Below are 27,878 nucleotides of genomic sequence, written 5' to 3' on the forward strand. Positions count from 1 at the left end.
GAATTGCAATAGAGGGAAAGTTTAATTAACACAGAGCCAGCTAAACAGGAGACTGGAGTTTATTACTCAAATTGGTCTCCCCTGAAAATTCAGAGACTGGGAATTTTAAGGATAATTTGGTGGGTAGGGGGTCAGGAAGTGGGGAGTGCTGATTGGTCAGGTTGGAGATGAAGTCATAGGGAGTTGGAGATGAAGTCATAGGGAGTTGAAGCTGGCCTCTTGTGCTGAGTCGGTTTCCTGGGTGGGGGCCAGAAGACCAGATGAGCCAGTTTGGATGGATGGTGCCAGCTGATCCATAAAGTGCAGGGTCTGAGAAATATCTCGAGCACCATTCTTAGGTTTTACAATAGCGATGTCATCCCTAGGAGCAACTGGGAAGGCTCAGAATCTTGGGCCTCTGGCTGCATGACTCCTAAACCATAATTTCAATTCTTGTGGCTAATTTGTTAGTCCTACAAAGGCAGTCTGGTCCCCAGGCAAGAAGGGGGTTTATTTCCGGAAAGTGCCGTTACCATCTTTGTTTCAAAGTTAAACAGTTAAACTGTAAACTTCTCCCAAAGTTAGTTCGGCTTATTCCCAGGAATGAACAAGGACAGCTTGGAGGTTAGAAGCAAGGTGGAGTGGGTTAGGCTAGACCTTTTTCACTCTAATAATCTCACCATTAGAATTTTTGTAAAGGTGGTTTTAGAATGCCACTGTGGGCTTGGCTGTGCCTTTTGTTTTCCCAGTAAGTTGCAGGGAGGGAAGGCTAAGAGCTAGAAAGGATGGTGAGACACAAATCAGACTTCTTGTTAGAATGGTGTGGTGGCTTAGAACCTTGAGATGCTCGCAGAGGGGCCCTGATCCCCTGGGGTTTATTTTGGGTTGGAGAGCCTCAGGAAGCTGGGTTTTTTTTTTAATTGAAAGTTTCATCATCTATGCCATATAAATTTAGGACTAACCTCACTCCTACTTCTGAAAATATAGCACAGATAGGCTGGACACAGTGGCTCACGCCTGTAATCCCAGCACTTTGGGAGGCCGAGGCAGGCAGATCACTTGAGGCCAGAAGTTCGAGACCAGCCTGGGCAACATGGCAAGACCTTGTCTCTACCAAAAAAATTTTTTTAAAAGAAAAATATATATAGCACAGATGACTGGTCTCAGGTTGAGGTCCTGGGTTTTGATCAGTCAGTGTCCCTGCGGGCTGAGGAACCACAGTTTGGGGGTTAGGGGGTCTTCATCCATGTCCTCATCCTCCTCCCAGGGCCATGGGCCAAGATTCTGCACCTCCCTTGTCTCGTCTCTGTGCTGACAGCCGCGCTGTCCTCCAGCTCCAAGAATCCAATTGCAGGCCCTGCTGTGCTGCAGTCTCAAGCCTGCCTCAGGCCGTTGTCTGCAGCATTGTGAGGGTGACGGGCATGGGGAACCGCTCATCCTCCTGGAAGATGTCCCTTTGTCCTGCCCACAGCCCTCCCAGCCCCTCCCACTCTAGAGTGCTGGCCTCAGTGGGGACCCAGGACCTATAAACTAGAGATGGAGGCGAATCCCAACTGCACCTTTTCCTTCTCAGGTTGCCTAATGCTTTGTCTCACGGCCACACTACAAATTCCATTCCTCCCGGTGCTCCTGCCAGGCGCTCTGAGCAGCATTGGCTGTTAACGGCCAGTGATGCTGTTTAGTATTAAAAGCAGGTGTTTACATAAGAAGACAGATCTGGCAGGGCCAAGGTCTCTGGCGAGCTCTCACATCCCTTCACGTGGGATTCCTGGACATTAAGCAGGCTGTGTCGTGGGAGACAGAGCGCCAGATGCAGGACCCCCTCCTGTCCTCCTGGGAAGCGGCTCTGCCTCTGAAGGGAGCAGGTTTCAAATCAGGCCCTCACTGCCCCTGGGCCCTGCAGGCTGTTCGCTGGGGGTTTTCACAGAAAGACACTTCGGAGGCCACACAGTCCTGCCTTCCCACGGAGCACGACATGCAGATGAGGCCCCGGGGGCCGTGAATGGGTCTGTTCCAAGTACGTGTTCCCGTGTTGTGCTGGCTCCGGTCCCTCCTCCAGGATGGACTCTGGTGCTGTCAGCAAGCTCTGACCCTGGAGGAGGCTTCTGTCTCCAACAGCAAGAGAGGACGAAGAGAGCTCCATTCAGTCCCATATACTTTTATTTATTTATTTATTTATTTATTTAGAGACAGAGTCTCACTCTGTCACCCAGGCTGGAGTGCAGTGGCATGATCTCAGCTCACTGCAGCCTCTGCCTCCCAGGTTCAAGCGATTCTCCTGCCTCAATCTCCCAAGTAGCTGGGACTACAGGTGTGTGCCATTATGCCCAGCTAATATTTGTATTTTTAGTAGAGGCGGAGTTTCACCGTGTTGGGCAGGCTGGTCTCAAACTCCTGGCCTCAAGTGATCCACCTGCCTCAACCTCCCAAAGTGCTGGGATTACAGGCGTGAGTCACCACGCCTGGCCCAGTCTCATACTTTTAAAGCCTGCCCGAGGTCTGTTGGTCTGTTGTGGCTGTGATCGTGGTTTCTTTCCTCTTTTTTTTTTTTTTGAGCAGAGTCTCACTCTGTCACCCAGGCTGGAGTGCAGTGGCGCAATCTTGGCTCACTCCACCTCCCAGGTTCAAGCAATTCTCCTGCCTCTGCCTCCCAAGTAGCTGGGATTACAGGTGGCCACCACCATGCCCAGCTAATTTTTGTATTTTTAGTAGAGATGGGGGTTTCACCATCTTGGCCAGGCTGGTCTCAAACTCCTGACCTCATGATCTACCCACCTTGGCCTCCCAAAGTGCTGGGATTACAGGCATGAGCCACCGCACCTGGCCTTTTTTTTTTTTTTTTGAGATGGAATCTGACACTGTCACATGGGCTGGAGCTCAGTGGTGTGATCTCTGCTGACTGCAACCTCTGCCTCCCATTCAAGTGATTCTCCTGCCTCAGACTTCCGAGTAGCTGGGATTACAGGCATGCACCACCACGCCTAGCTAATTTTTTGTATTTTTAGTAGAGATGGGGTTTTACTATGTTGGCCAGGTTGGTCTCAAATGCCTGACCTTGTGATCCACCCGCCTCGGCCTCCCAAAGTGCTGGGGTTACAGGTGTGAGCCACCACACCCGGCCTATGTGACCGTGGTTTCTATTCTCTGTTCCAGGCAAGCCCCACCAGGCCTGCTGGGTGAGGGTCAGGAGCGTGAGGTGGCTGAGGATGGCACTGGCCTTCACTGCTGGGTCTCCGGGCCTGTTCCTCTCTTCCCAAATGTTGTTTGGATGTGCTGTCTCCTCTCTGGTTTTACATTAAATCAGTGAGAACTCTTGGATTCCCTCCTTGACATGAAATGGTGCCAGGCTTGGTTCCGACCCCTTCCCCTGGTGGCAACCTGAGCCTGTCACCACGACCACAAGGTGACAGCCTGTGATGACAGGGCACCCTCAACCCATAGCGGCCCTGGGCCAGAGCTGGGAGTTTCCTCCCAAAAGCCAAGGCAGAGGCTTCACCCCCCTAGGAGAGGAAGGCCAACACCAGGGGCTTTGAGGGTGGGACTGTGCTCTGTTCACTGTCATTGCTGTGGCAGCGCTAATTTTTCACATATGAGGTGTCGTTAGTCACACACAAAAAAGCTAACTGATCACAGAATTCTAAACAGCACAATTCTGTCTGCAGCCTTGAAAAGCCTGGGACATTTAGAGGTCTAGGAAAATATACAAAGATAGCAAAAATATGTGTTGGTTCTAATTTTTTGTTTGAAGACACTTGTTGCTACAGAGGAGATGGAAAGCAGATTTAGCTGTAAAATTTATCGACGCTCCAAAGCAAAGAGGATAAATTGGAAATTGTCTGCATCCTGACAACACCAACTGAAAGAATCCGACCTATTATAATGTTAGACACTTGGGAGCAGGACCTGGGAGGGGCCATGGCTGGGGGCACCGCCCAGGGCCAGCTGGGGTGGCAGGCTGTGCAGGTTGCACACATTAGATAGGCCCTGGCCTCTGGGTCCACCCTCTGCTCTAAGCACCATCTGGCACAGAGTGAGGGGCTCTACAAGCGTCCACTAGAGGTATTATTATTATTCCGAGATGAGGTTTCACTCTTGTTGCCCAGGCTAGAGTGCAATGGCACAATCTCAGCTCACCACAACCTCCGCCTCCTGGGTTCAAGTGATTCTCCTGCCTCAGCCTCCTGAGTAGCTGGGATTACAGGCATGCGCCACCAAGCCCAGCTAATTTTTCTATTTTTAGTAGAGATGAGGTTTCACCATGTTGAATAGGCTGGTCTTGAACTCCTGACCTCAGGTGATCCGCAGCCTCGGCCTCCCAAAGTGCTTCCCCAGGGATCTTCTGACCTAGCAATCCAGCTATGGCGGGCAGGTACCTGGGCCAGTGAAAGCTGAGTAACGTTAGCTGCGGCTCATCTGTGGAATGGAGATGGGTGTGGCTGTGCAAAGGCCTCGGCAGGCAGTGCCTCCCATGCTGTCTAAGAAGAGGTGTGAGGCAGAGAGAGAGCAGGTGCCCAGGGTCCTCCGAGCTGGTGGATCCCTGCCCCGCACTTACTAGTCCATTGCCTCTGAGCACTCTCCAGCTCCTGTACAACAGGGGCGGCTGTGTCTCAAAGTTACTGGGAGGAGACAGTGAGGAGGTTCCCCCAAAATGTTCTGAGCCCAGACCCCAAGACAGCGTGGGCTGCTGCACCCTGAGTCGATGGGCACACATAGCTGACAGAGCCTTCCACTCAGCCAGCCTGTGTCCTTGTCTTCCCCTTCCCAGGAAGTCCTCCTAAGTCTATGCAATGCCATTCAGACAATAATTTGGGTCTGATGAGCCGCTGTCTGTGCTGGGCGGTTTAATCTCCCCTTTCCAGCTTCCTGACAATAGAGACAAATCAGGCAGCTATAAGAACTGCTTGTTCCTTCGTTTTCATGTTTGTCTGTTTTATAAACCTTTTCCTCCCTCTGACCAGTGAACAGTGCCAGATGCCACCAGACCCCTGCTGCTGTGGTGCAGCCGGTGGAACATTTTCTCAAGTGGCCACACGGGTCGTTATCTTGGCATGCATAGTTAGCTGGCTGCCTCTGTCACATCTGCACTTCTTCAAAATAGGGCTGCAGGTCCCCAGACCTAGCTAGTAAGGACAGCTATTAACTTAAAGGTGGCAGAGAGGCCCAGAGCTCTTGGGCCTACCAGTTCCTGAGTAAAACTGGCTGGGCTGCAGACTTCTGGAATGCAGGGATGGCTCATGCACCAGGTGGCTGCAGGGGCTGGGGAGTGGGCTGCATCAGCACCAGTCCTACAGCTGAACTGGGGCTGGTGCTGTGTGTCCCATTTCTCCCAGGGAAAGGGGATGGTTCAGAGGGAGGTAGAGATACCCTAAGGCAGCCTCGGTTTTGAGGATTCCAGGGGTGCCCTCTATGTTCTCTTTCTTGCCATTTAGTATGAGGAATCCTGCCTGCTCTCTTAACACACACAAGATTTGGTTGTTTTCTGATTTTTGGAGTTTTTGTAGTTGCTTCCTCTAGATCTTCCCCATAAAAGTCCCAAAAGGAATCACTAGCATCTGTTCCTCTCTACTCTTGTCTGGTTAAGCAAGCTGTGCCACCTTTTGCTTCTCTCTAGGCTGACCTTGGCATTTCAGTTCTTTTTATCGGACTTGCTAGGCAGACTCACAGCCAAAAGAGCCTCCTCCCGGTGGCCCTGCAGATTCCTGGGCCACAGCCTCTACCCCTTAGCCCTATACCTGCAGACAATGGAAGGAGGCTGGTCCCTTGAACCCCCAGTCCGCCTGACTGTGCTCCTCTAGGCCCAGCTGGAGGAGGGCACCTCTGCTTTGCTCAGCGGGCCAGAGGAGTGAAGGAAAGAGGTCATCACTCAACTTTGGTCCAAGGGTCTGGCAGCAGATCTTTTGTACAAACAGGGCAATTTCCTGAGACAGCAAAGCCTTACCTCATCAGGAACACATGGGCGCCTGGTAGCTTATGGCTCCCGGGGCAAAGGAGGCAATCACCACCATCAGCCTCAGCAGGGAGAAGAATGCCTCCCCACAGGAGCCCCAGAGCTGGAGGAGATAGTGGGCACCAGAGGGCTTAGCTGCTGGCACACTTGCCAAGCGGCCACCCTGTGGCTGGGCTGCACATGTGTCTGGCTGTGTCTGGCAGTCTTGGAGCCGAGAGTCTCACTGTTTTTGGTCTGATCAGGCCTCTTGCTTAGGTCCCAGGCCAGGTGAGCTGCCAGCTGCCCACATCAGCGTGGAGTTCCAGGAGCAAGGAGTGAGTAAGCTGCCACACAAAATCATGGCTGGCAGAGGTTTGAGCAGCCCCAGGGATCATTTCATCTCTAACCTCTCAATCCACCAAGGAACAAGCCAGGGCCAGGCGAGGGGAAGGACTCACCAGGCCCTTAAGTGGGGAGATGCTATCTTTGTATGAATGCCTTTAAAAAATTTTGTTTTGTTTTGTTTTTTCTTTTTTTTTTTTTGAGCCGGAGTCTCGCTCTGTCACCCAGGCTGGAGTTCAGTGATGAGATCTCGGTTCACTGCAACTTCCACCTCCCGGGTTCAAGTGATTCCCCTGCCTCAGCCTCCTGAGTAGCTGGGATTACAAGTGTGTGCCACCAAGCCCAGCTAATTTTTGTATTTCAGTAGAGACGAGGTTTCACCATGTTGGTCAGGCTGGTCTTGAACTCTTGACCTCATGATCCACCCACCTTGGCCTCCCAAAGTGCTGGGATTATAAGCATGAGCCACCGTGCCTGGCCAAAAGAATTTTTTTTTTTTTTTTTTTTTTTAGATGGAGTCTCACTTCTGTCATCCAGGCTGGAATGCAGTGACTCAATCTCGGCTCACTGCAACCTCCCTCCACCTCCTGGGTTCAAGCGATCCTCCTGCCTCAGCCTCCCGAGTAGCTGGGACTATAGGCACCCACCACAATGCCTGGCTAATTTTGTTGTTTTGTATTTTTAGTAGAGACGGGGTTTTGCTTTTTTTTTTTTTTGAGACGAAGTCTCACTCTGTCACCCACGTCACCCAGGCTGGAGTGTAGTGGCACAATTTTGACTCACTGCAACCTCCACCTACTGGGTTCAAGTGATTCTACTGCCTCAGCCTCCCAGGTAGCTGGGATTACATGCACCCACCACAATGCCTGGCTAATTTTTGTATTTTTAGTAGAAATGGGGTTTCACCATGTTGGCCAGGCTGGTCTCGAACTCCTGACTTCAAGTGATCCGCCCTCCTCGGCCTCCCAAAGTGCTGGGATTACAGGCGTGAGCCACTGTGCCCGGCCAAAAAATATATATATACATATATATATTTTTTTGAGATGGAGTTTCACTCTTGTTGGCCAGGCTGTTCTCGAACACCTGACTTCAAGTGATCCGCCCTCCTCGGCCTCCCAAAGTGCTGGGATTACAAGCGTGAGTCACTGTGCCTGGCCAAAACATATATATATATATATATATATATTTTTTTTTTTTTTTTTTTTTTTTGAGATGGAGTTTCGCTCCTGTTGCCCAGGCTGGAGTGCAATGGTGTGATCTCGGCTCACCGCAACCTCCACCTCCTGGATTCAAGTGATTCTCCTGCCTCAGCCTCACAAGTAGCTGGGATTACAGGCATGCGCCACCACGCACATGCCTGGTTTTGTTATTTTGTATTTTTAGTAGAGACGGGGTTTCTCCATGTTGGTCAGGCTGGTCTCAGACTCCTGACCTCAGGTGATCTGCCCACCTTGGCCTCCCAAAGTGCTGGGATTACAGGTGTGAGCCACCCCACCTGGCCAAAAATAAATTTTTTTTAACTGCAAGCAAAGAGACATGGCAGACGCCAGGGCTTAGGAGGGTTGAAGTTCGGGGCATCCTATCTAACTTCTAGGCCAGGGCTGTCTGAAGGAATCCCGATAAGCCCCAAATGCAAGCCTCATTTGTCACTTTAGATTTATCGGTAGCCACATTTTAAAGAGTAAAAAGCAACAGGTCAAAATTTAAAATATGCCTGTAATCCCGGATCATGAGGTCAGGAGTTCGAGACCAGCCTGACCAACATGGTGAACCCTCGTCTCCACTAAAAATACAAAAATTAGCCAGTCGTGGTGGCACGAGCCTGTAGTCCCAGCTACCTGGGAGGCTGAGGTAGGAGAATCGCCTGAACCCGGGAGGTGGAGGTTGCAGTGAGCTGAGATTGTGCCACTGCACTCCAGCCTAGGCAACAGAGCAAGACTCTGTCTCAAAAAAATAAACAAATAAAACTAAAAATACGTTTCATTTAATTCAACATATACAAAATATTTCAATATGTAATCAATAGAAAAATTAATGAGATGCTTTACTTTTTTTTTTTTTTTTTTGAGACCGAGTTTCGCTCTGTCTCCTAGGCTGGAGTGCCGTGACACAATCTCAGCTCACTGCAACCTCCACCTTCCAGATTCAAGTGATTCTTCTGCCTCAGCCTCCCGAGTAGCTGGGACTACAGGCAAGTGCCACCATGCCCAGCTAATTTTTTTTAGTAGAGACGAGGTTTCACCATGTTGGTCAGGCTGGTCTTGAACTCCTGACCTCATGATCTGCCCACCTCGGCCTCCCAAAGTGCTGGGATTACAGGCATGAGCCACCGCAGCCGGCCGTTTTACATTCTTTTTCCATAGTACGTCTTTGAAATCTGGTGTGAATTTTGCTTGTATAACACATCTCACTTCGGTCCGGGCACCTTCGAATGCACTGTAGCCACACACAGCAGGACTTGTGGTTACAGAAACGGACGCTGAGGGTCTTGATCCAGGCAGTCAGCCCCATCTTGACCTTTTAGATAAAGGGCTCCTTTCTCTCCAAAGTGTGAGGCCAGAGGTGAAGCACAAAGACAGCCACGCCCCACTCTGTGTCCCTGTCCTTTCTCCTGTTTTCTTCTGGGGCCAGGGTTGCTGCCATCAGACAGGAGCATCCCACGTGAGAGACTGCCTCAGGGCTCGGGGTGTTCCTGCCTGCCGCCTGGCAGCCCTTATCAGAGATGCTGGGCCTGATTTGATCTGGCATGAGAAGATCACTCCAGGAAGTCAGCTCTTGTTTTTCTTTTTATTATTATTATTATTATTATTATTATTATTATTATTATACTTTAAATTTTAGGGTACCTGTGCACAATGTGCAGGTTAGTTACATATGTATACATGTGCCATGCTGGTGTGCTGCACCCATTAACTCGCCATTTAGCATTAGGTATCTCTCCCAATGCTATCCCTCCCCCCTCCCCTCACCCCACAACCGTCCCCAGAGTGTGATGTTCCCCTTCCTGTGTCCATGTGTTCTCATTGTTCAATTCCCATCTATGAGTGAGAACATGCGGTGTTTGGTTTTTTGTCCTTGCGATAGTTTACTGAGAATGATGATTTCCAATTTCATCCATGTCCCTACAAAGGATACGAACTCATCATTTGTTATGGCTGCATAGTATTCCATGGTGTATATGTGCCACATTTTCTTAATTCAGTCTGTCATTGTTGGACATTTGGGTTGGTTCCAAGTCTTTGCTATTGTGAATAGTGCTGCAATAAACATACGTGTGCATGTGTCTTTATAGCAGCATGATTTATAGTCCTTTGGGTATATACCCAGTAATGGGATGGCTGGGTCAAATGGTATTTCTAATTCTAGATCCCTGAGGAATCGCCACACTGACTTCCACAATTTCTTGCAGTAAATGAGTTAGCCCTTAATCTCCGGGGCGTGTGAGGGCCCCCTACAGTGCTCATTTCCTTCCTGGAGGGCTTCTGCAGAGGGGTCGAAGCTCCAGTGTTCCAGACCTCAGACTCGCTGCCCTCTGCCCAGGGCACCTCCCACTGCACAGCTCAGAGGCTTTGCCTGGCTGCTCTCTGTCTGGAGTCTGGACACCTCTCCCCAGGGCCCCACTTCCAATTACTGCCACCTCCCAGGGAGGGGCCAAGCTCAAAGGTGAAGCAGCCGGGCTCGGTGGCTGATGCCTGTAATCCCAGCACTTTGAGAGGCTGAGGTGGGCGAATCACCTCAGGTCAGGAGTTTGAGACCAGCCTGGCCAACATGGTGAAACCCCATCTATACTAAAAATACAAAAATTAACTGGGTGTGGTGGCGTGCACCTGTAGTCCCAGCTACTCGGGAGGCTGAGACAAAAGAATCGCTTGAACCTGGGAGGCAAGGGTTGCAGTAAGCCGAGATGGTGCCACTGCACTCCAGCCTGGGTGATAAAGCGAGACTCCATCTCAAAAAAAAAAAAAAAAAAAAGAAAAGAAAAGGTGAGTCAGGGAGGCCAGGGGTGAGGCTGGCGTTGGTCCCCATAGTCATTCACACAAATGGCTCCTTTCTGAAGACAATTGATTGCAGGCGTACAATGAGTGGTTAGAAGACAGGTGTCACCAGGAATAAAGTGGGAGCAGGCTGGGGCAGAGGCCGAGTGGCCAGTCATCTCTGGTGGCATCTCACTGAAGACATGGGCCGGGAGCTGAGGACACTGGAGGCCACTTTGTTTCCTCATTGCTGTCAGGGGCCGCCGCTGCCCTCCCCACCCCCACTGCCCCTGTCAGCTCCTCCACCTCTAGGAATGGGGGTTTCCTGCATCCCCTCTCCACAGCCAAGTTCAGGGGCTTCCCATGAGATTCAGCCAAAAAGGGCGCAGGCCTTTTCTATCTCATTGGGGCCTGAGGCCAGTATCAGGCGTCGGTCCCTGGTCTCCCCCGTCTGCTGGGACCTTTCTCTCCTGCCAGGCTGTGTTTTGTCCTCAGCGAGGCCTGCCAGGATGACCAGGTGATGTCACCCAGTCAGCCTGTTCCATCCCCTGGCTCCCCCTCAAGCCCTCCTTCCACTAAAACCACGGGGATTTCAGGAATGACCTGGAAAGCGACGCCACCTCCGCAGAAGGGGCCTGTTACGCTGGGACAGTGAAATGAGCGCCTGGAAAGGGAGGTGCCATCACCCCTTTCTTGAAGATGCTCAGGGTCACCACAGAAGGAAAAGGCAGCAGCCCTGGTCCCCAGTGTGAGGAAAAGACTAATAAGCTGGCATCACTGTCTGCCACTCAATCTGACTTCATAAAAGCCACCAGGGGCCATTTCTGGGTGGGGCAAGAGGCAGGTAGGAAAAGCCAAGTGCATCAGGCTCCCGGGCCTCAGCCAGAGCCCAGGCTTAGTGGCACCTGAAGCCAGCCCTGGTGCTGCTGCACTGTGCACACTTTATAAAATGGGGCCGGGTGCGGTGGCTTATGCCTGTAATCCCAGCACTTTGGGAGGCCAAGGCGGGTGGATCACTTGAGGTCAGGAGTTCGAGACCAGCCTGGCCAACATGGTGAATCCCCTTCTCTGCTAAAAATACAAAAATTTTCTGGGCGTGGTGATGGGCACCTATAATCCCAGCTACTCGGGAGGCTGAGGCAGGAGAATCGCTTGAACCCGGGAGGCAGAGGTTGCAGTGAGCCAAGATCATGCCATTGCACTCCAGCCTGGGTGACAGAGCGAGACTTTGTCTCTTAAAAAAAAAAAAAAATGGACCTTGTGCCAGTTGTCTGGAGTGAACGTCCCCTGGCTGCCCCATCACGTCAGTGGAGAACAGAGAGCCAGGCCCTGGGCTGGCAGGACACCCCCTCCTCTCCTGGGGGATTGAGAGCTGTGAGTGGGGGCCTGCCTGGCAGCAGGGCCTCTGAGCTGGCTGGAGGTGTTTATTAATCCTGAGCTCCGGGGCTGGGGCCTCTCCGCCGAGCCTGCGCCTGCATGTGCACGTCTGTCTCCAGCCCCGTCTGTCCTGGCCCAGCTCCTTCCCTATCTGGGTGTGATCGCCGCCGCGCTCCCCTGGGCATGTGGGTGTAACAAGTCCAAACCTTCTGTGGGAGTCAGGCAGGTTCGACCCTGCCCTCAAGGCTGTGTGCCCTTTCCTCCCAGACTAGTTATGCAAGAGCAGGCATGAGTGTGGTCGTTGTGGGTGCATGCACGGCAAGCCTGAGGCCTGGCTGCCTGCTGCCTCACCTGCAAGGAGGGGCCTCCCAGAAACTCCCTTCCCCAGTGCCCAGCCGCCCTACCTTGCCAGACTTAGCTGACCAGCCAGCAAGGACGCCCACTGCCTCCCACCTGCCCTCCTGCCCTCCTTCGCCATCCAAGCCCAGCCTGAGCCAGCACCTGCCTTTACAACCATGTTCAAGGGATTGAGCAAAGGCTCCCAGGGGAAGGGGTCCCCCAGGGGCTTCCCAGCCAAGGGGTCCCCCAAAGGCTCTCCCAGCAAGCATAGCCGGTGAGTGGGACTGGGGGATGGGGAGCCGGGGAGCTGGGGTGGGGGTGGTGCCAGGCCCAGGTCCTTGAGCCACCTGGCGGCGGCCCAGAGCCCAGGACCAGCCCCGTGCTGGCATTTGGTGTCCCGAGGCCAAAGGGCCCAGGGGTGGACTCTCTCCCTGCCTTGGGAGCCGCAGGCCCAGGCCGAACTTCAGCCCTGGCAGGAGGCAGGGGGTGGCCTGGGGCTCCCTACATCCTCTAAGGGGGCCTGCGGGCCACGGATTGAGGCCACTCAGCGGGAGAAGGGCTGGACAGGAGCCTGCACCGATGCCCTCCTCTGCCAGAGGCTGGGAGACAGGAGAGCCTGGCTGCCTGACTGCAGCTCTGTCCCAAGGCTCTACTTGGCTGGGATGACCCCTGGAGCCTGGGTGCAGGGCATGAGGACTGAGGGGGCGGGGTGGGATCCCTGGGGTAGGGACGCAGGGGCTGTGCTGCCTCCTGCCTAAGCCAGAGCCCTCCCCAGAATTCTCACCCAGGGCCTTGTTGTATTGAAGAGTTAGGGGTTCATGGCCGGGCACGGTAGCTCATGCCTATAATCCCCGAACTTCAGGAGGCCAATGTAGGAGGATTCCTTGAGCCCAGGAGTTCGAGACCAGCCTGGGCAACATACGGAGATCTTGTTTCTATAAAAAAATAAAAGTAAAAACTAGCCAGGCATGGTGGCTCGTGCCTATTGCTTGAGCCCAGGAGTTTGAGGCTGCAGTGAGCCATGATCACACCACTGTGCTCCCACCTGGGTGACAGACTGAGACTCTGTCTTTAAAAAAAAAAAAAAAATCCTGGTGCAATACCTCACGCCTGCAATCCTACCACTTTTGGAGGCCGAGGCGGGTGGATCACTTGAGCCCAGGAGTTGGAGACCAGCCTGGGCAACATGACGAAATCCCGTCTCTACAAAAAATATACAAAAATTATCTGGATGTAGTGGTGCATGCCTGTAGTCAGAGCTACTTGGGAGGCTGAGGTGAGAGGATCACTTGAGCCCGGGAAGTCGAGGCTGCAGTGAGCTGTGATCACTCCACTGCACTCTAGCCTGGGTGACAGAGCAAGACCCTGTCTGTTAAAACAAAACAAAATAGAGCTAGGGCTTCTTTTCCAGTGGGTGTGGTGCAGGGGGCACTGGGCCTCCCCTGGACCACCCGGTTCTCTGGCACCCAGCCCCAGCTCTCTGTGGATGGACTGGGTGGTGCTCTTCCCACTCACTGGCTTCAGCTCGTCTGCAGAGGAGGCGGCAGCCCGCCTGGGTCCAGGGTGTCGAGATAAGCTCAGGGATGAAAGGCTGGTGTGGGAGTGGGGGTGCCCATTACCCCGATAGGGATCAAGGCACCAACAGACACTGAGGCTGGGCATCTGGGCGGATGGGAAAGACAGTGGTTAAGACTCTCAGCTAACACTCTCGCTGAGTGACCTGTCCTCCCTGGGGCACCTGAGCCCCACCCAGGGTGGAGCATGCAGCTCCCGGTGGGAGCAGCCATCCCAGGAGGCGGGACCTGAGCAGGAGCACCTGGGGCCCAGCACCTGCAGCTCCCACTGTCCAAGCAGGTTCCCCAGCAGTGCGCTGCTGGCCTGGGGCAGCTCGGTCCTCAGGGCCCTGTTGGCTCTGCATCACCTCACGTGCGATCCACTCGTTTGACATGAACTTACTGAGCACTTACTGCATGCCAGGACTGTTCTAGGCACTGGAGATGTTGCTGTAGACAGAACCAACAGGCCCCTGCCTTCAAGGCACTAGCCCTCTAGTGGGATAAAAACTAACACGTGCTGGGTGCCGACCCTGCACCAGGCCTGCACTGGATGTTTCAGATGGATAAATTCAATTAATGCTCACAATAGCCCTAAGGCATAGATATTTTTATTAAAATCCCGCTTTACGAGCGAGGAACCTCAGGCACAGAGAGGTTGAGTAACTTGCCCAAGGTCACACAGCATTAATGATGGAGAAAGATGAAACCAGGCTGTCCTGGCCACAGAGTTCTTCCAGACTGCTGTGCCTTCACCAGCACTGTCCCTTTGCTTGGGGGGGGGGGGGGGGGCATCCTTTGACCCAGTTCAAGGCTTCCCCTGCCCCAGGATAATGATCCCCCATAAGGCACTGTGCTCATGAGGCTTGGACCAATCTGCCCTCTCTTAGGTCTGCTTGACCTCGTGACCTCCACAGAGTGACTGCGTGCACACAGCAGGTGCTCTATGGAGGCTGCAGGGCGAATGCACAGAAAAAGCCCTGGGGTGGAAGCGAGGTTTCCCCTCCGTCCCTGACCATGTGACTCAGAGCAAGTCAGGGCCCAATCTGGGCTTTGAACCGTCAACTCTGGAGAATGTTAGGGTGCCCAGCAGTCTCTTGCGCCTGCCCCCGCTCCCCGGCTCCAACAGTGTGAGGCTCCTCTAGACGGCTACTGAAGCCAGCACCCTGGCAAAGCTCCCCGGGGTGGAGGAGGTATAGGGGAACACAGGGCTGGAGTGGGAGGAGGTGGGGGTGGGGGACATGCTGCTGCCTCCCTGCCCCAGCCAACCCAACTGCCCCTCCCAGGGCCCAGCCTGGCTGGCTCAGGTACTAGTGGCTGAGCTGCTGATTCACCTGCTCTCAGGGGGGAGGTGGCAGGCAGCTGGGTGGGGTCAGGAACTCACTGCCAGCACAGCTGGCTGAGGCTGGGACACCGAGGCCGCCTCCCCCCCCCACCACCCCCCCCCCCCCCGCAGCACCAGAGAGACCTGAGACCCTCACCTTTTGACCCCTCATGTGGCAGGGCAGTGCTAACACCCCCAACCAGTTCTAGCTCACAGAGCCTCCTGCAGAGAGAGACCCCAAAGTCAGGGCAGTGAGCTAGGCTGTGGGGGCAGGATGGGGTGGAGGGAGGGCAGGGGACGCCACCTGGATGGGGCACAGAGGGGCCTCTTCCACCGAGCTGCCCACTGTCCCCTCCACCCACCAGGCCTGCCACCCGGGAGCTGGCCCTGCTCATCTGCCACATGCAAGCCAGCACCGACCAGGTGGAGCGGGACATCCTGGAGACGCAGAAGAGGCTGCAGCAGGTGAGGCCCCGGCAGCAGTTGGCATGGTGTAGGCAGGCTGGGTGGCATGGGAGGCCCATCATCAGGCCTGGCACTCCCTGAGTGCCCCCTGGTGATGGTGAAGATGGGACAGATGACCTTTGTCCTGCACCGCCCGTCCCCTAACACACGTGGGAGACGGGGCTCAGCTTCCTTCTTTGCTGGGCTCCCGTGTCCTGTCACCTGCCCCACGGACGCCCTGGGCCTGACCCTGTGCCTGGCGTGGGCCTTGAGGTTGGCCAGCATAGCTGTGGTCCCAAAGGTGGGGCTCAGGCCCACAGTGATGGGCATCAGGGGTGTGGGGGCTCTGGGCCCTGGCGAGTCTGCCCATCCCCTGCCCACAGGACCAGCTGAACAATGAGCAGTGCCAGGCCCTGCAGCACCAGCAGGAGATAGGCCGCAGCCTGAAGGAGGCCGAGGTGCTGCTCAAGGACCTCTTCCTGGACGTGGACAAGGCCCGGCGGCTCAAGCACCCACAGACTGAGGAGATTGAGAAGGAGTGAGTGGGGCTGCGGCAGGGCTGGGGGTCCCTGGGGAAGACCCAGGCCCAGCCTGACCTGCCTGCCACCTTCTTGACAGCATTGAGCAGCTGCACGAGCGGGTGACCCAGGAGTGTGCGGAGTACCGTGCCCTGTACGAGAAGATGGTGCTGCCGCCTGACGTGGGACCCAGGATCGACTGGGCACGCGTGCTGGAGCAGAAACAGGTCAGGAGCTCAAAGTCACACCCCAGTGTGATCAGAGGGCAATAAGGAACTGAATTTAACCCAGGGCCTGACTGTAGGCTTGAACAGTCAGAGTGTAGGGGTGGCTCAGGGGTCTGGGCAGGGAGACAGCAGAGCAGACAGTGCAGTCAGGGAAGACTTCCTGCAGGAGGAGGCACACGAAGAGACTTCAGAGGGGTGAGAGGGCTCGGTTGGGCCAGGGTGAAGTAGTGAGGAGAGGACCATTCCAGAAAGAAGGAGCAAAGGTTCCTGCCAGGAGGAAGCCTAGGGTTCGACGGGAAATGGGGATTTCTGGGCAGGTGGGCAGAGCCAGGTCATGGGGCATTCTGATCCCTGGGTGAGGAGTTGTGCTTTGATGCCACACAGAAGGGGTGTCATCATGACAACAGAGGGACAGTGGGGAAGGGCCCGGGTGGAGCAGGGCGTTCTGAGGGCCCTGGAGCTTGGCTGGAGGTGTCCAGGCAGGAAGCACTGAGGCTGGCTCACAGACAAGGCAGGATGGAGCTGGAGACTTCTCAGAGGCTGAGCCCAGCGTCTGGGAACCTGTGGGACTCAGGGGCCACTGCAGAATGGCCTCGCCCCTGGGTGAGCTTCAGGGCGTGCACCCGGGCTGCTCCCAGGCTCGTCCACGCTCTGCCCAAATGACCAAGTCCACTTCTCCGAGTGGGAGGCTCGTGGGTTCTCTGGCTCCCCACCGCGGTCCTGTGGTGACTGAGCCGCCGGCTCTCCTGCAGAAGCAGGTCTGCGCAGGCCAGTACGGGCCCGGCATGGCGGAGCTGGAGCAACAGATCGCCGAGCTCAACATCCTGCAGAAGGAGATCGACGCCTATGGACAGCAGCTGCGGAGCCTCGTGGGGCCGGTGGGTGAGCCGGCAGGATGTCACATCCGGGGCCAGCCCCAGCCCCTGTTTCTCCAGTCAGAGCCGGAGCTAGATCGGCTGGGCCCTGGGGATAGGGGTGGGTTGGGGATGGCTGGCCCAGATCTTAGGGGGCCGTCTCCCTGCACCTCACCTCTCACGGGCTTGTTTCTCCCCTTGGTCGAGGCAGGATGCAGCCACCATCCGGAGCCAATACCGAGACCTACTGGTGAGCAGGAGGGAGGGTCGGGCAGGGTGACTGCGGGTGGGCCTGGGTGGCGGCTCGGACCCTGCCTGGACCCTGCCCGGGGCCAGTGTTCCTGAGCGCGGCCCAATGGCGCCTTTTGCCCCCCTTTCTCTCTCCCCACCCTGCTGCTGGCGGCGGGTCCTGAGCACAGAAGGCGGTGTCGTGGCGCGGGCAGAGCCTGGGCAGCCTGTGCACGCACCTGCAGGGCTGCACGCGGCAGCTGAGCGCCCTGGCGGAGCAGCAGCGCCGCATCCTGCAGCAGGACTGGAGCGACCTCATGGCCGACCCTGCGGGCGTGCGGCGGGAATACGAGGTCGGCTGGCAGAGGTTGGGGCCAGGCGGGGGCGGCCAGGGCCATCCTGGTCCTCACCGCCGCTCCCCACCCGACTCGCCCCCAGCACTTCAAGCAGCACGAGCTGCTGAGCCAGGAGCAGAGCTTAAACCAGCTGGAGGACAACGGCGAGCGCATGGTGGAGCTGCGGCACCCCGCGGTGGGGCCCATTCAGGTGCGCTGGGGACAGGGCAAGAGTGAGAAGGGACGTGGTGGGTGGAGAAGGGGGGGAGGTGGGGTGGACGTGGGGGGAGCGGGGCGTGGTCCGAGGGCTCCGTGCTGCCGTACCCAGGCCCACCAGGAGGCCCTGAAGATGGAGTGGCAGAACTTCCTGAACCTGTGCATCTGCCAGGAGACCCAGCTGCAGCACCTGGAGGACTACAGCCAGGTGAGCCCTGGGGCAGGCGGCAGGGGCGGCAGGGGCGGCAGGGGCGGGAGGTCCCACAGCACACCTGCCCACAGTAGAGGCACTGCACCTCTCAACTAGACAGAGCTGGCAGGGCGCGGTGGCTCACACCTGTAATCCCAGCACTTTGGGAGGCCGAAGCTGGCGGATCACTTGAGGTCAGGAGTTCGAGATCAGCCTGGCCAACATGGTGAAACCCTGTCTCTACTAAAAATATCAAAATTAGCCAGACGTGGTGGCGCATGCCTGTAATCCCAGCTACTCAGGAGGCTGAGGCAGGAGAATCGCTTGAACCCAGGAGGTGGAGGTTGCAGTGGGCCGAGATTGGTCCACTGCATTCCAGCCTCGGTGACAAAGAGAGACTCCACCTCAAAAATAAAATAAAATAGAGCTGTGTGGTAGCCACTCGGTCCCAGAGGGAAGGAAAGACATGGGCACATTCTCAACAGGGTGAAGCGGTTCCCGGGGGGGGTGAAAATCGGTTCTTAATGGCAGAAAAATAACTCTTTTTATGCATGAAGTACAGATCCACATACAGCACCTAAGCTGTATACAGCATATCTGTGGTATAAAAATTTCATGGGGGCCAGGTGTGGTGGCTCACACCTGTAATTCCAGCACTTTGGGAGGCCAAGCCAGGAGAATTGCTTGACCCCAGTAGTTCCAGACCAGCCTGGGCAACATAGCAAGATCTTGTCTCTATACAAACAGATAAATCTCTATCAAAATAAATAAATAAATAAAATTTTATGGGGATGAGGTGGGGGGAAAAAAGAAAAGATTTCTTAAAAGGCTCTTTAGGAGAATAATAATGAAAAAAAATGGTTGAGAAACCCTGATATAATATACAACTGGGATTTGGGGGCAGATAATGTTTCATACATTTTCCTATAGAACCACAAGACTGTGATCACACACTGACAAAAATTCCGTAAAAGCACCTGGAATGCTTCTTTAAAGCACAGCTTCTTCTCCTGGGCTGGGACAAGTGCAGCTCCAATACCCTCTGTCCCAGCAAGAAAGACTTCAGGTGCTGGAGGGAGGCAGGTGACGGTGCCCTTCATTTGTGCAGGAAGGATGAAGACCAAGTGTTTTATGAGCCACTTAAAAAAATTAAGTTCAGTGCACGAATAAGAGCCCATTTGCAAGAGCACACCAGTGATAAAAGGTCCTGCCGCCTGTGTAGGAAAAAGAAAGACCGACCAGAGTAGCGGAGAGTGACAGTTTAGGTTTAGCTGGTTTAAGTTTAGCTGGTTTAGGTTTATCTGGTTTGTGTTTAGCTGGTTTAGGTTTATCTGGTTTGTGTTTGGCTTGTTTAGGTTTAGCTGGTTTCGGTTTAGGTGGTTTGTGTTTAGCAGGTTTAGATTTAGCTGGTTTAAGTTTAGCTGGTTTAGGTTTACCTGGTTTAGGTTTTTCTGGTTTAGGTTTAGCTGCTTTGTGTTTAGCTGGTTTAGGTTTAGCTGGTTTCGGTTTATCTGGTTTGTGTTTGGCTGGTTTAGGTTTAGCTGGTTTCGGTTTAGGTGGTTTGTGTTTAGCAGGTTTAGATTTAGCTGGTTTAAGTTTAGCTGGTTTAGGTTTACCTGGTTTAGGTTTAGCTGCTTTGTGTTTAGCTGGCTTAGGTTTAGCTGGCTTAAGTTCAGCTGGTTTGTAGAGTCAATGGGCAGCAGGTTGCCCCAGGCTCTGCCCTCGACCACCCAGTGAACTCAGTTCCAGGAAGAGGCCGACTGAGTCAGCCAGACCCTGGAGAAGCTCAACTCCAACTTGGATGCCAAGTCCAGCCCTGCACCTGGGGGCCCCCCTGGCACCCCCACAGAGCTGCTGCAACAGCTGGAGGTGAGACAGCCCCACCAGGCCATCTGCACCCGACTTCTGGGAATTGGTCCTGTCCATCTTTCTGGGCCTCAGCCCTTCTGCCTCGGTACCTAGTCCTGTCCCAAGCCCTGGCCTGGGTGCTGGCGAGGGGTCTGCTCTAGCAGGAGGCTGGCCAGGTACCAGCAAGCTCCTCCCACCTCTGGACATCAGTTTCCTCATTTGCAGTGGGACAAGGGCAGCCTGGGAGAGCTCTGAAGCCTGTCTAGCTTCTGCTCGGAGGCCTGGGTGATGCTGTGCCATCCCCCTCCCTGCAACTAGCAGATCCCAGGATCCTAGGCCCCCAGAGAGGGGCTCCTTTTACTTTGCTGATTTAGAGACCCCTGCCTTCATGAAGGCCAGCCTCTAGTCCTTTTGAAGGACAGGTATGGTGTGGCCAGCCTCCAATGCAGCCTGGCCTGAGTCCCCTCTGCCTGGGCCCCCGGCAGGCAGAGGAGAAACAGCTGGCCATCACTGAGAGGGCCACTGGGGACCTGCAGCGGTGAAGCCGGGATGTGGTCCCTCTGCCACAGCAAAGAAGCCTGCCTCAGCAGCCCCTGCACGTGGGCAGCATCTGTGACTGGGACTCGGGAGAAGTGCGAACTCCCCCACCTCACCCCTGCCACCATCCAGCCCCACCCAGCCCATCCCCTGCCCCTGCCCAAGCCCATCCCTGCTCCATCCCCAGCTGTCTCCTGCACCCATTTTTGCCCTACTCCTTCCCTTGACCCAGACCCTCCTCTCTCCAAGTCCTGTCCTGCCTCTTTTCTACCCCAGCACCTCCCACCCTACTCTTGTCCCTGTTCCAGCTGCTGTCCCCATCTGTCTCTGTCCCCAGCCCCTACTCTGCCCTGGCCTTGGACCCCTGCCCCTGAGCCCGCAGGAGCCGCTCCCTTTCTGTGCCCCCAGGTGCAGCTGCTGCGGGGTGAGTGGTATAAGCTGATAGATAACACTGACCCGCACACCTGGGTCATGCGAGGCCCTGGTGGGGAGAACAAGTATGCTCCCACCGCCTGCTTCTGCATCCCAGTACCAGACCCTGATGCCGTGGCCAGTGCCTCCCGGTAGGTCTGTGGAGGGATACTCAGGGGCAGGCTGTAGGCAGAGCAGGCCGGCCCTGCACTGTCCAAGCCTATGGCCCGGCAGACCCCTGCTGAAAGGCCGGCCTCCACCTGAAGCTGTGTCTACTGGGGCTGGGGAGGGAGAGAGGCAGAGTGAGGACCTCTTTCTCTGATCCCCTCTTCGTTCTAGGCTGGCCTCGGAGCTGCAGGCCCTGAAGCAGAAATGGGCCACAGTCCAGAGCCGCCTGAAGGCCAGCGCTGCGGAGTCTGTTCGGCCCAGCCAGCAGGGTACTCAGGGTGGCCCGGGGAGGGGTGGCTGTGGGGCTAGAAGGAGTAGATTCTGACTTCCGACTGGTCTGTGATGGGCAGGGGTCGCCTTGGGTTAGGGACCATCACTCTGGGGATTTCATCTCTGGGGTGGCCCTGCCCATCCCCTCCACCCGACCCCAACAGGACCCTCTGTGGGCATCTGGTGGGGGCATCTGGCAGTCTGGAGATAGGCCCTGGGCCCTCCACCAACACCTCTGCCCCCAGCTCCATCTGGCTCGGCCCTGGCCAACCCACAGGCCCAGAAGCTCCTGACACAGATGACCCGGCTGGATGGAGACCTGGGACAGATAGAGAGGCAGGTGCTGGCCTGGGCGCCGGCCCAGCTGAGCCGCACCACACCCCAGGAGGACCTGGGGGGCCACATCCACAGCCACGAGGTGGGTAAGCAGCGGAAAGGGGCGGCTGGGATGAGAAGTGGCCCGGCCCTGGTGCTCACACTTCAGGGAGGTGAGGCAAGTGCAGGAGCAGTGGCTGGGACAGAGGTGGAGAAGGGTGTGGACAGACCCGGGCTCAGACAAGCTTATTCCCCTCCTGGCTCCTCCACTGACCAGCTCTGTGATCTTAGACTAGATAACTTTCTGGGCTTTGGTTTCCTCATCCCTGAAGCAGACGTAATAATGCCCAGCTCACCTGATCATTCAGGAAGGTTCCAGTAGGGCCCAATGTCAACACCCCCAGGAGGTATTCTGGCAAAGCTCCTGAAATAGCAAGGAAGCCTGGAGAATCTGAGGAAGAGATGTCCCCTGGCTGCAAGGGGGAGCCTTCCTGGGGAGGTTGCAGCATTGTGTAAACTCCTTACCCAAGAACAGCAAGCTCTCTGTCACGTGGACTCAACACTCCCAAGAGTGCTCAAAGTGAAACCCACATTGGGCCACAGTCTGGGTTATCTTTCCAAACTAGTTTCTTTTATTTTCTTGAGACAAAGTCTCTCTGCATCACCCAGGCTGGAGTGCAGTGGCGCGATCTCGGCTCACTGCAACTTCTGCCTCCCAGGTTCAAGCAATTCTCCTGCCTCAACCTCCGGAGTAGCTGGGATTACAGGTGCACACCACCATGCCCAACTAATTTTTGTATTTTTAGTAGAGACGGGGTTTCACCATGTTGGCCAGGCTGATGTCGAACTCCTGACCTCAAGTGATCCACCCATCTTGGCCTCCCTGAGTGCTGGGATTACAGGCGTGACCCACGCGCCTGGTCTGTTTCTTGAGATGGGGTCTCACTTTGTCACCCAGGCTGGAGTGCAGTGGTGTGCAGTGGTATAATCTCAGCTCACTGCAACCTCCACCTCCCAGGCTTGAGTGATCCTCCCACCTCAGCCTCCCAAGTAGTTGGGACCACAGGTGCAACACTGAGCCCAGCTAATTTTTTTGGTGGAGATGGGGTTTTGCCATGTTGCCCAGCTCATGGGACAGTGAGCTGTAGAAGAAAGTTTGGAGTCATCGGATGATTACTAGAAAATGAGCTGTGAAATGGGATGAGAACATGAGACAGTGTAGAAACTGGGGACATGAATGGCTGCAGGTCTGAGAACGTAACATGACATTATTGGGTAGAGGCAGAACATTCTAGGAGAACACAGAATGGGAGTTCAGGGTGTGGGAAATCCAGGGGAGTTCACTCAGGGCTCCAGTAATTGGTTTTGTGTCCTGAAGGGGCGGTCACCCAGCTGAATCAGAGTCAGGCTGACACTGACCCAGATCCCTGTGACCGGGACTCTCAGCAACGACACAGAGGTGACCTGGGGGAGCAGTCGTCTTGGAATGGGAGGAGGAAGAGCCCCCATGTGGAGCACGTGGACACAGGAAGAGGTGCAGGTGCTGGCCTGTGAACCTGGTCTTCACCTGAGGGACGGGCAAGTGGAGGACAGGTACCCAGACGATGGTGGACAGTGGCCACTCTCGTAACTCCTTGAACTTCTTTTCCTTTCTTTCCCCTCTGGGATGAGAAGGCCATCACAAGGGTATTTTTTCCCTTGTTTCACAAGACTGCCTGAATTTCAGATTGATGTTTTATACATGGGAGCGGCTGTGTCTTGACCTGGTTGCTGTTGAAGGACTATTGGAAAGGTCGTGAAGCCAGAACTGTAACTTTCTGTGATAGAAACAGCCTGGCCTGTGTCCCTTCCCATGTCCCAGCATCCACAGGACAACGCTCATCATGAGCTAAGGGGGCAGGTGTGGGCCACAGTGATACACATACTGGGCCACTTAGGCAAACCTGTTGTTTTCCTCTCCTGTCAGGACCACAAATCACCCAGCCACATGGTTAGCATATGACTAACGCCAGCTGCAGCTCCAGGGACAGGCCATGCACTATCCAACCGATCTGACTGTCCACTCCCAGTCACTATGATGGTGTCAGGGGAGACGGTGTGAGTGATCTAGACAAGTTGTCCTGAAGGCCAGGATTCCTGATCAGTAGGTCAGGGACTCCAGGTCTTAATCATTCTGGAGGGTTTGTATCCAAATGTGATTCCCAGGACGGCAGAGGTATTTTGTTCCCATGGGAATTCAGCCAGGGGACAGGAAAGGACATGGAGAAGGGACATCTCAGATTAAGTCTCAGAGGGAGATTCTGCTTTTGCCATCTAAAAGGAAAAGTTCCTGTGACACCTTTGAATGATGCTAGGAGGCAGTTTTCAATGTTTCCATTGTGGCGATGAGCTCAGGGCCTCCCCAACTCCCCTTGCCCATGAAGGCTTCCCAGCAGGAGGCTCAGTATGCCCCATCCTGGTCCTAAGGCAGCCAGCCTTGAGCCCTCTCTCCTCACCCAGGCTTCAGTCCCTTTTCCCTCCCCCAAACACATGCTGAATCCCACCATTCTCTCCAGTGACCCAAGCTGGTCCCACAGCCTTCACACTTCTCAATTCCTTGTCCATCTTCTCTGAGAAATCTAAACTTTTCTGCACAAACTGAAGTCAGATCTTGTGTCATCCCAGTCTAACCCTCTAATGGCTCCTCTCCCCTACCCCCTGCCCACCGAGCACTTCTCTCCTCACAGGTAATTTTCTCTAATTGCATTGACATATATGCTTGTTAGTCTTATCTATTCTACCAGATGATGTAAGCTTCTTGGCTAACGCTTGGCCAAGAAGAACAATGAGCCTTCCTGTTTTGTCCTGAGCCCCTTGACTTGAAGCTGGCACACAGTAGGTGTTCAGACCTCTGGGAATAAACTATCCTGGGTCACTCTGTGGACAGTGGACTCTGTCTTTGGTTCTGTCCTGAGCCATCAGATTCTCAGGGCAGCCTGACCCTGGTATTGAGAAATATTTCTTAATATGAGACAATATGACAATGTGTTCCTGTCAGGGCTGGATGTGTGGGTAGAATTGAGAGGAAGGAGACACATTTTCTAGACCATATTCACTGCGGTGGGTCTAAATCTCTAAACTTTGAACAAAAAAACAAAAAAGAGAAAGAAAGAACCCACCGGGGCTAAGCCGCTGACTTGGCTGAGGGCTGGGGGCTGCACAGGGAGAACATCTCACTGCGTGTGCCACATGTTTTAGTCTCACAGTGCCTGCAGCACTGCATGAGCTTGATGTCCCGGTCCCAAGCTGAGCAGGGATAATCAGCTTCATCCTTGGGATGAGGAGCCCAGAAATGCTCAGGAAGGCAGTGTTCACCTGCTGTGGGCCGACGACGGCTGTCATAGATGAGGAGTTTGGAGACCCCACTGGGAACTTCTGGTATCAGGACCACGCCCTTGCCCAGCGTTGCTGCTTCCAGCACAGGTGCTGGTGTTCGTCTCCCCACAGACTCGGGTGCTGCAGATGGCTAAGTCAGCACGGATTGGGCCCTGGGTCCCGGACATTAGGATGAACACGGTGACAGAGGCAGGACGGTGGGTACAGACAACATGCACAATCCTTGGTCCTTTTATCTACAGCCCTGATGCCTGGCCCCAGCCACCTGTGTAGTAAATAAGAAGAGGGAGAAGGGGAGAATCCCAGGCTGTGGTGGGTACCCCCACACAGCTCTGCATCCTGAGGACCCTCAGCTGGGCCTGAGCTGCCCAAGTCCCTCCTACTACCTCCAGCAGCCCAGGGCAAGGGGGGACACTTCATGCAAACAAGTCTCCTCCTCTGGGCTGTCTAAGCCCCACCATGGGACCTGACTCTTACCTCTGCCTGGAAAGCTGACCCTGGGGGTGTGGACTTAGGTGGGGCTGTTCTGTGGCTCCACAGGGACCTGTGAGGACACAGCTGCTGGCCCCAGTGGGTGGGGGCAGTGAACTCCAGCACACGGCCAGGGGCAGGTCTCCCAGCTGAGATCCACAGCACAGGCCTCAGTGTCCCCTGCTGCCCAAGGCCCAGATGCACCCATGTATGCTGTCCCTTCCAGTGCCCATTTTGTCCTCCCCAAAAAGGACGGAGCTGGGCAGTGTCCATGCCACTAAGTACCTGAGTCTCAGGTTTCCACACAGCCCTCCTCCCCCTGGACTCACCTGCCCAGCTCCCTGTGTGGTTTACAGTGCAGTCCTGGAGCTCTTCCTCCTTGAGGAGCCTCCACTGGGGGCAGCAGAGCAAAAAACCCAGCAAGGACAGTGCAGCACCTCCTTCCAGGGCACCTGGAGCTGCTCCCTCCTCCTTCCTCCTGGCTGACCAGAGCCACACATGAGAATGAGTGTCTCTCTTTGGGACACAGTCAGTGAGGGCTCCTGAGTCACCACAGCCTGAGAACTGAACCAAGAAACAAACACAGATACATGTTAGGAATGAGGAAGAGAAGCAGAGGGATACCTCCAAAGGCCTGTCTCTGAAATCTCCATGAACCCAGACATAGAGTGAGGAGAAAGCAGAGGTGGAGGAGAAGCATCCAGGCCATGGTGTGGACTTTCCAAAGATCCCCAGGACCCTCAGCCACTGCTGGACTCTTGGACAGTTCCTCTAGCTCTTCATCAGCTCCCTGGGTGAAGATGTGCGTTTGGGTGGAGCATTACACAACTATGGGTTCTTTACCAAAACCACCAGCTCCATGGGTTCTGAGTGCTCAGCCAGGGAGCAGCCGCTCTGTCAGGGAGGCTGGGCTGCTGGGAGCTCTGAATTTGCCCTTTGGTAGAAAGCACCTGCTCTAACCCCCAACTCAGGCCAGTGAGTATGGGCCCGGGAGCCATAAATGAGAGCCCTGGGAGTTAATTTCAGGCCTTACTCACCTCTGAGAAGATCCACAGCGCCCCCTGCTGGGATTAGATGACTATTGTTTGTACTTCTCTGTGGTAAATAATTCCTCTAATGCTTGATTTTTAATTTTGCTGTTACCTGTTCCAGAGTCTCTCCAGACTATTGTTTTTAATTTAATTTATTGTATTTTTCAGTTCTCTAATTTTAATTTGGTTTGTTTTTGTGACCTCTTTTTCTTTTCTGGGATTTACTTCTTTTCCACTTGTTTCAAGAATGTTCCTTGTGACCCACGTTTACCTATGTAACATACCTGCACATGTACCCCTGAGCCTAAAATAAAACTTCAAAAAATAATGTCTAAAATTGCTCACTGAAGGGATTGTATAATTGCTGCTTAAGTAATCTCAGTTACATAACGTCAGCACCTAAATTATTTCAGTATTGGTGTCTGTTGATTGTCTTTTCTTATTTAAGTTGTGTTCCTCTGGTTCTTCATATGGAAAGTTAATTTTTTACTGTATCCTAGATATTCTGGATATTATAAGACTTTCTAGAGTTTTGTCAATAGATCTGAAATAGTACTTGCTTTTGTTTTCTTGTTTTTTCCTTATTTTTTAACTTTGTCAGCATCAGGAGAAATGAGATACATTCCCCTTTGTATGTATTTAATTTCAGATTTTTAAATCAATCAAATCATATTGGAAATGAATCACTCTGTAGCCTGCTTTCCATCTGCTGAAATGTTTCTGAAGCCTCATATCTCTCCCACCCTCTACCTTAGTCTTTTAAATTGAAGTCACCAAATATGTCACAGTGTTACTTATAACTTAAGTAGGAGGAAGCGTACCTTTAATCTGAAATGACTGCCATGATTGATAGAAAAAGTGATTGTGGTGATCCACTGGGGGCCTGAGGAACTAACGACCTGAGTCTGCAGTAGTTGGAAACCAGCCTTCAAAAGCAAAAAATGTGCTTCAGAAGCACAGGACTGAGGCTTGATCCAAGGTGTTAGAGTCTAGCTTCCCACCTGTATTTGTCCCTGTGCTGATGTTGCAGATGCCACTGATCATGTAATACTGGGCTTCATTTTTGTTCTGTCCCCCTTTATAATCAGGGTGGTTTTTTCTTTATGCAGAGAACCAGTAGATTGTGCAGGGGTCCCAGGACCTGATTGCTTGTATCCACCATTGACACCGAAGACATTCACAGATGTTCTGTTGGACCCAGCTGTCATGAGATGCCCTGATGACAGCCCCAATTTTGGAGCCATAGGTGAATGTCACTGTCCCTCTAGGAGGTGTGGACAGTGAAAGTTCCTGTGTCACCACAACCTGGGAAGTGACTCCTGAACCCAGAGGAAAAAAAGATATCATCAGGACAGGAGACAAAACCCTAGAGAATATAGACACCTAGTAGTTTCTAAGTAATTTTTTTAACTATTAAAAAAATCATTGAGCGAATAAAGAAAAAACATACAAATATCTACCTTCCTAATTGGTGAGTTAAAAATAAAATAAAGTATGATTTCAATGTTCTTTGTTTCTTTGGACTATAGCCACTATCCAAATTCTCAGCCAGAAACATGGGAGTCAGCCTGGAAGCATCTATATTGTTCATGCACAAAGTCCAAGTCCTCTTATGTCTTCCTGTAA

At 54.0% G+C, this 27,878-nt stretch overlaps 1 protein-coding gene across 1 annotated transcript; it reads left to right on the forward strand.

Moving 5' to 3' along the window:
* The first annotated feature begins 11,903 nt into the window (after positions 1 to 11,903).
* Positions 11,904 to 27,720, forward strand: LOC129016871 (envoplakin-like protein). Its single transcript, XM_063656585.1, is given in 16 exon segments — positions 11,904 to 12,211; positions 15,180 to 15,279; positions 15,642 to 15,796; positions 15,877 to 15,953; positions 15,956 to 16,003; positions 16,756 to 16,881; positions 17,069 to 17,107; positions 17,277 to 17,323; positions 17,325 to 17,438; positions 17,524 to 17,631; positions 17,749 to 17,844; positions 20,620 to 20,774; positions 20,962 to 21,059; positions 21,306 to 21,482; positions 22,754 to 22,968; positions 27,362 to 27,720. Coding segments are annotated over 15 exon segments (1,614 nt in total). The 5' UTR covers positions 11,904 to 12,113; the 3' UTR covers positions 22,930 to 22,968; positions 27,362 to 27,720.
* The last annotated feature ends 158 nt before the right edge of the window (positions 27,721 to 27,878 follow it).

Source organism: Pongo pygmaeus, chromosome 19 (assembly GCF_028885625.2).
Source record: "Pongo pygmaeus isolate AG05252 chromosome 19, NHGRI_mPonPyg2-v2.0_pri, whole genome shotgun sequence".
NCBI lineage: Eukaryota > Metazoa > Chordata > Mammalia > Primates > Hominidae > Pongo > Pongo pygmaeus.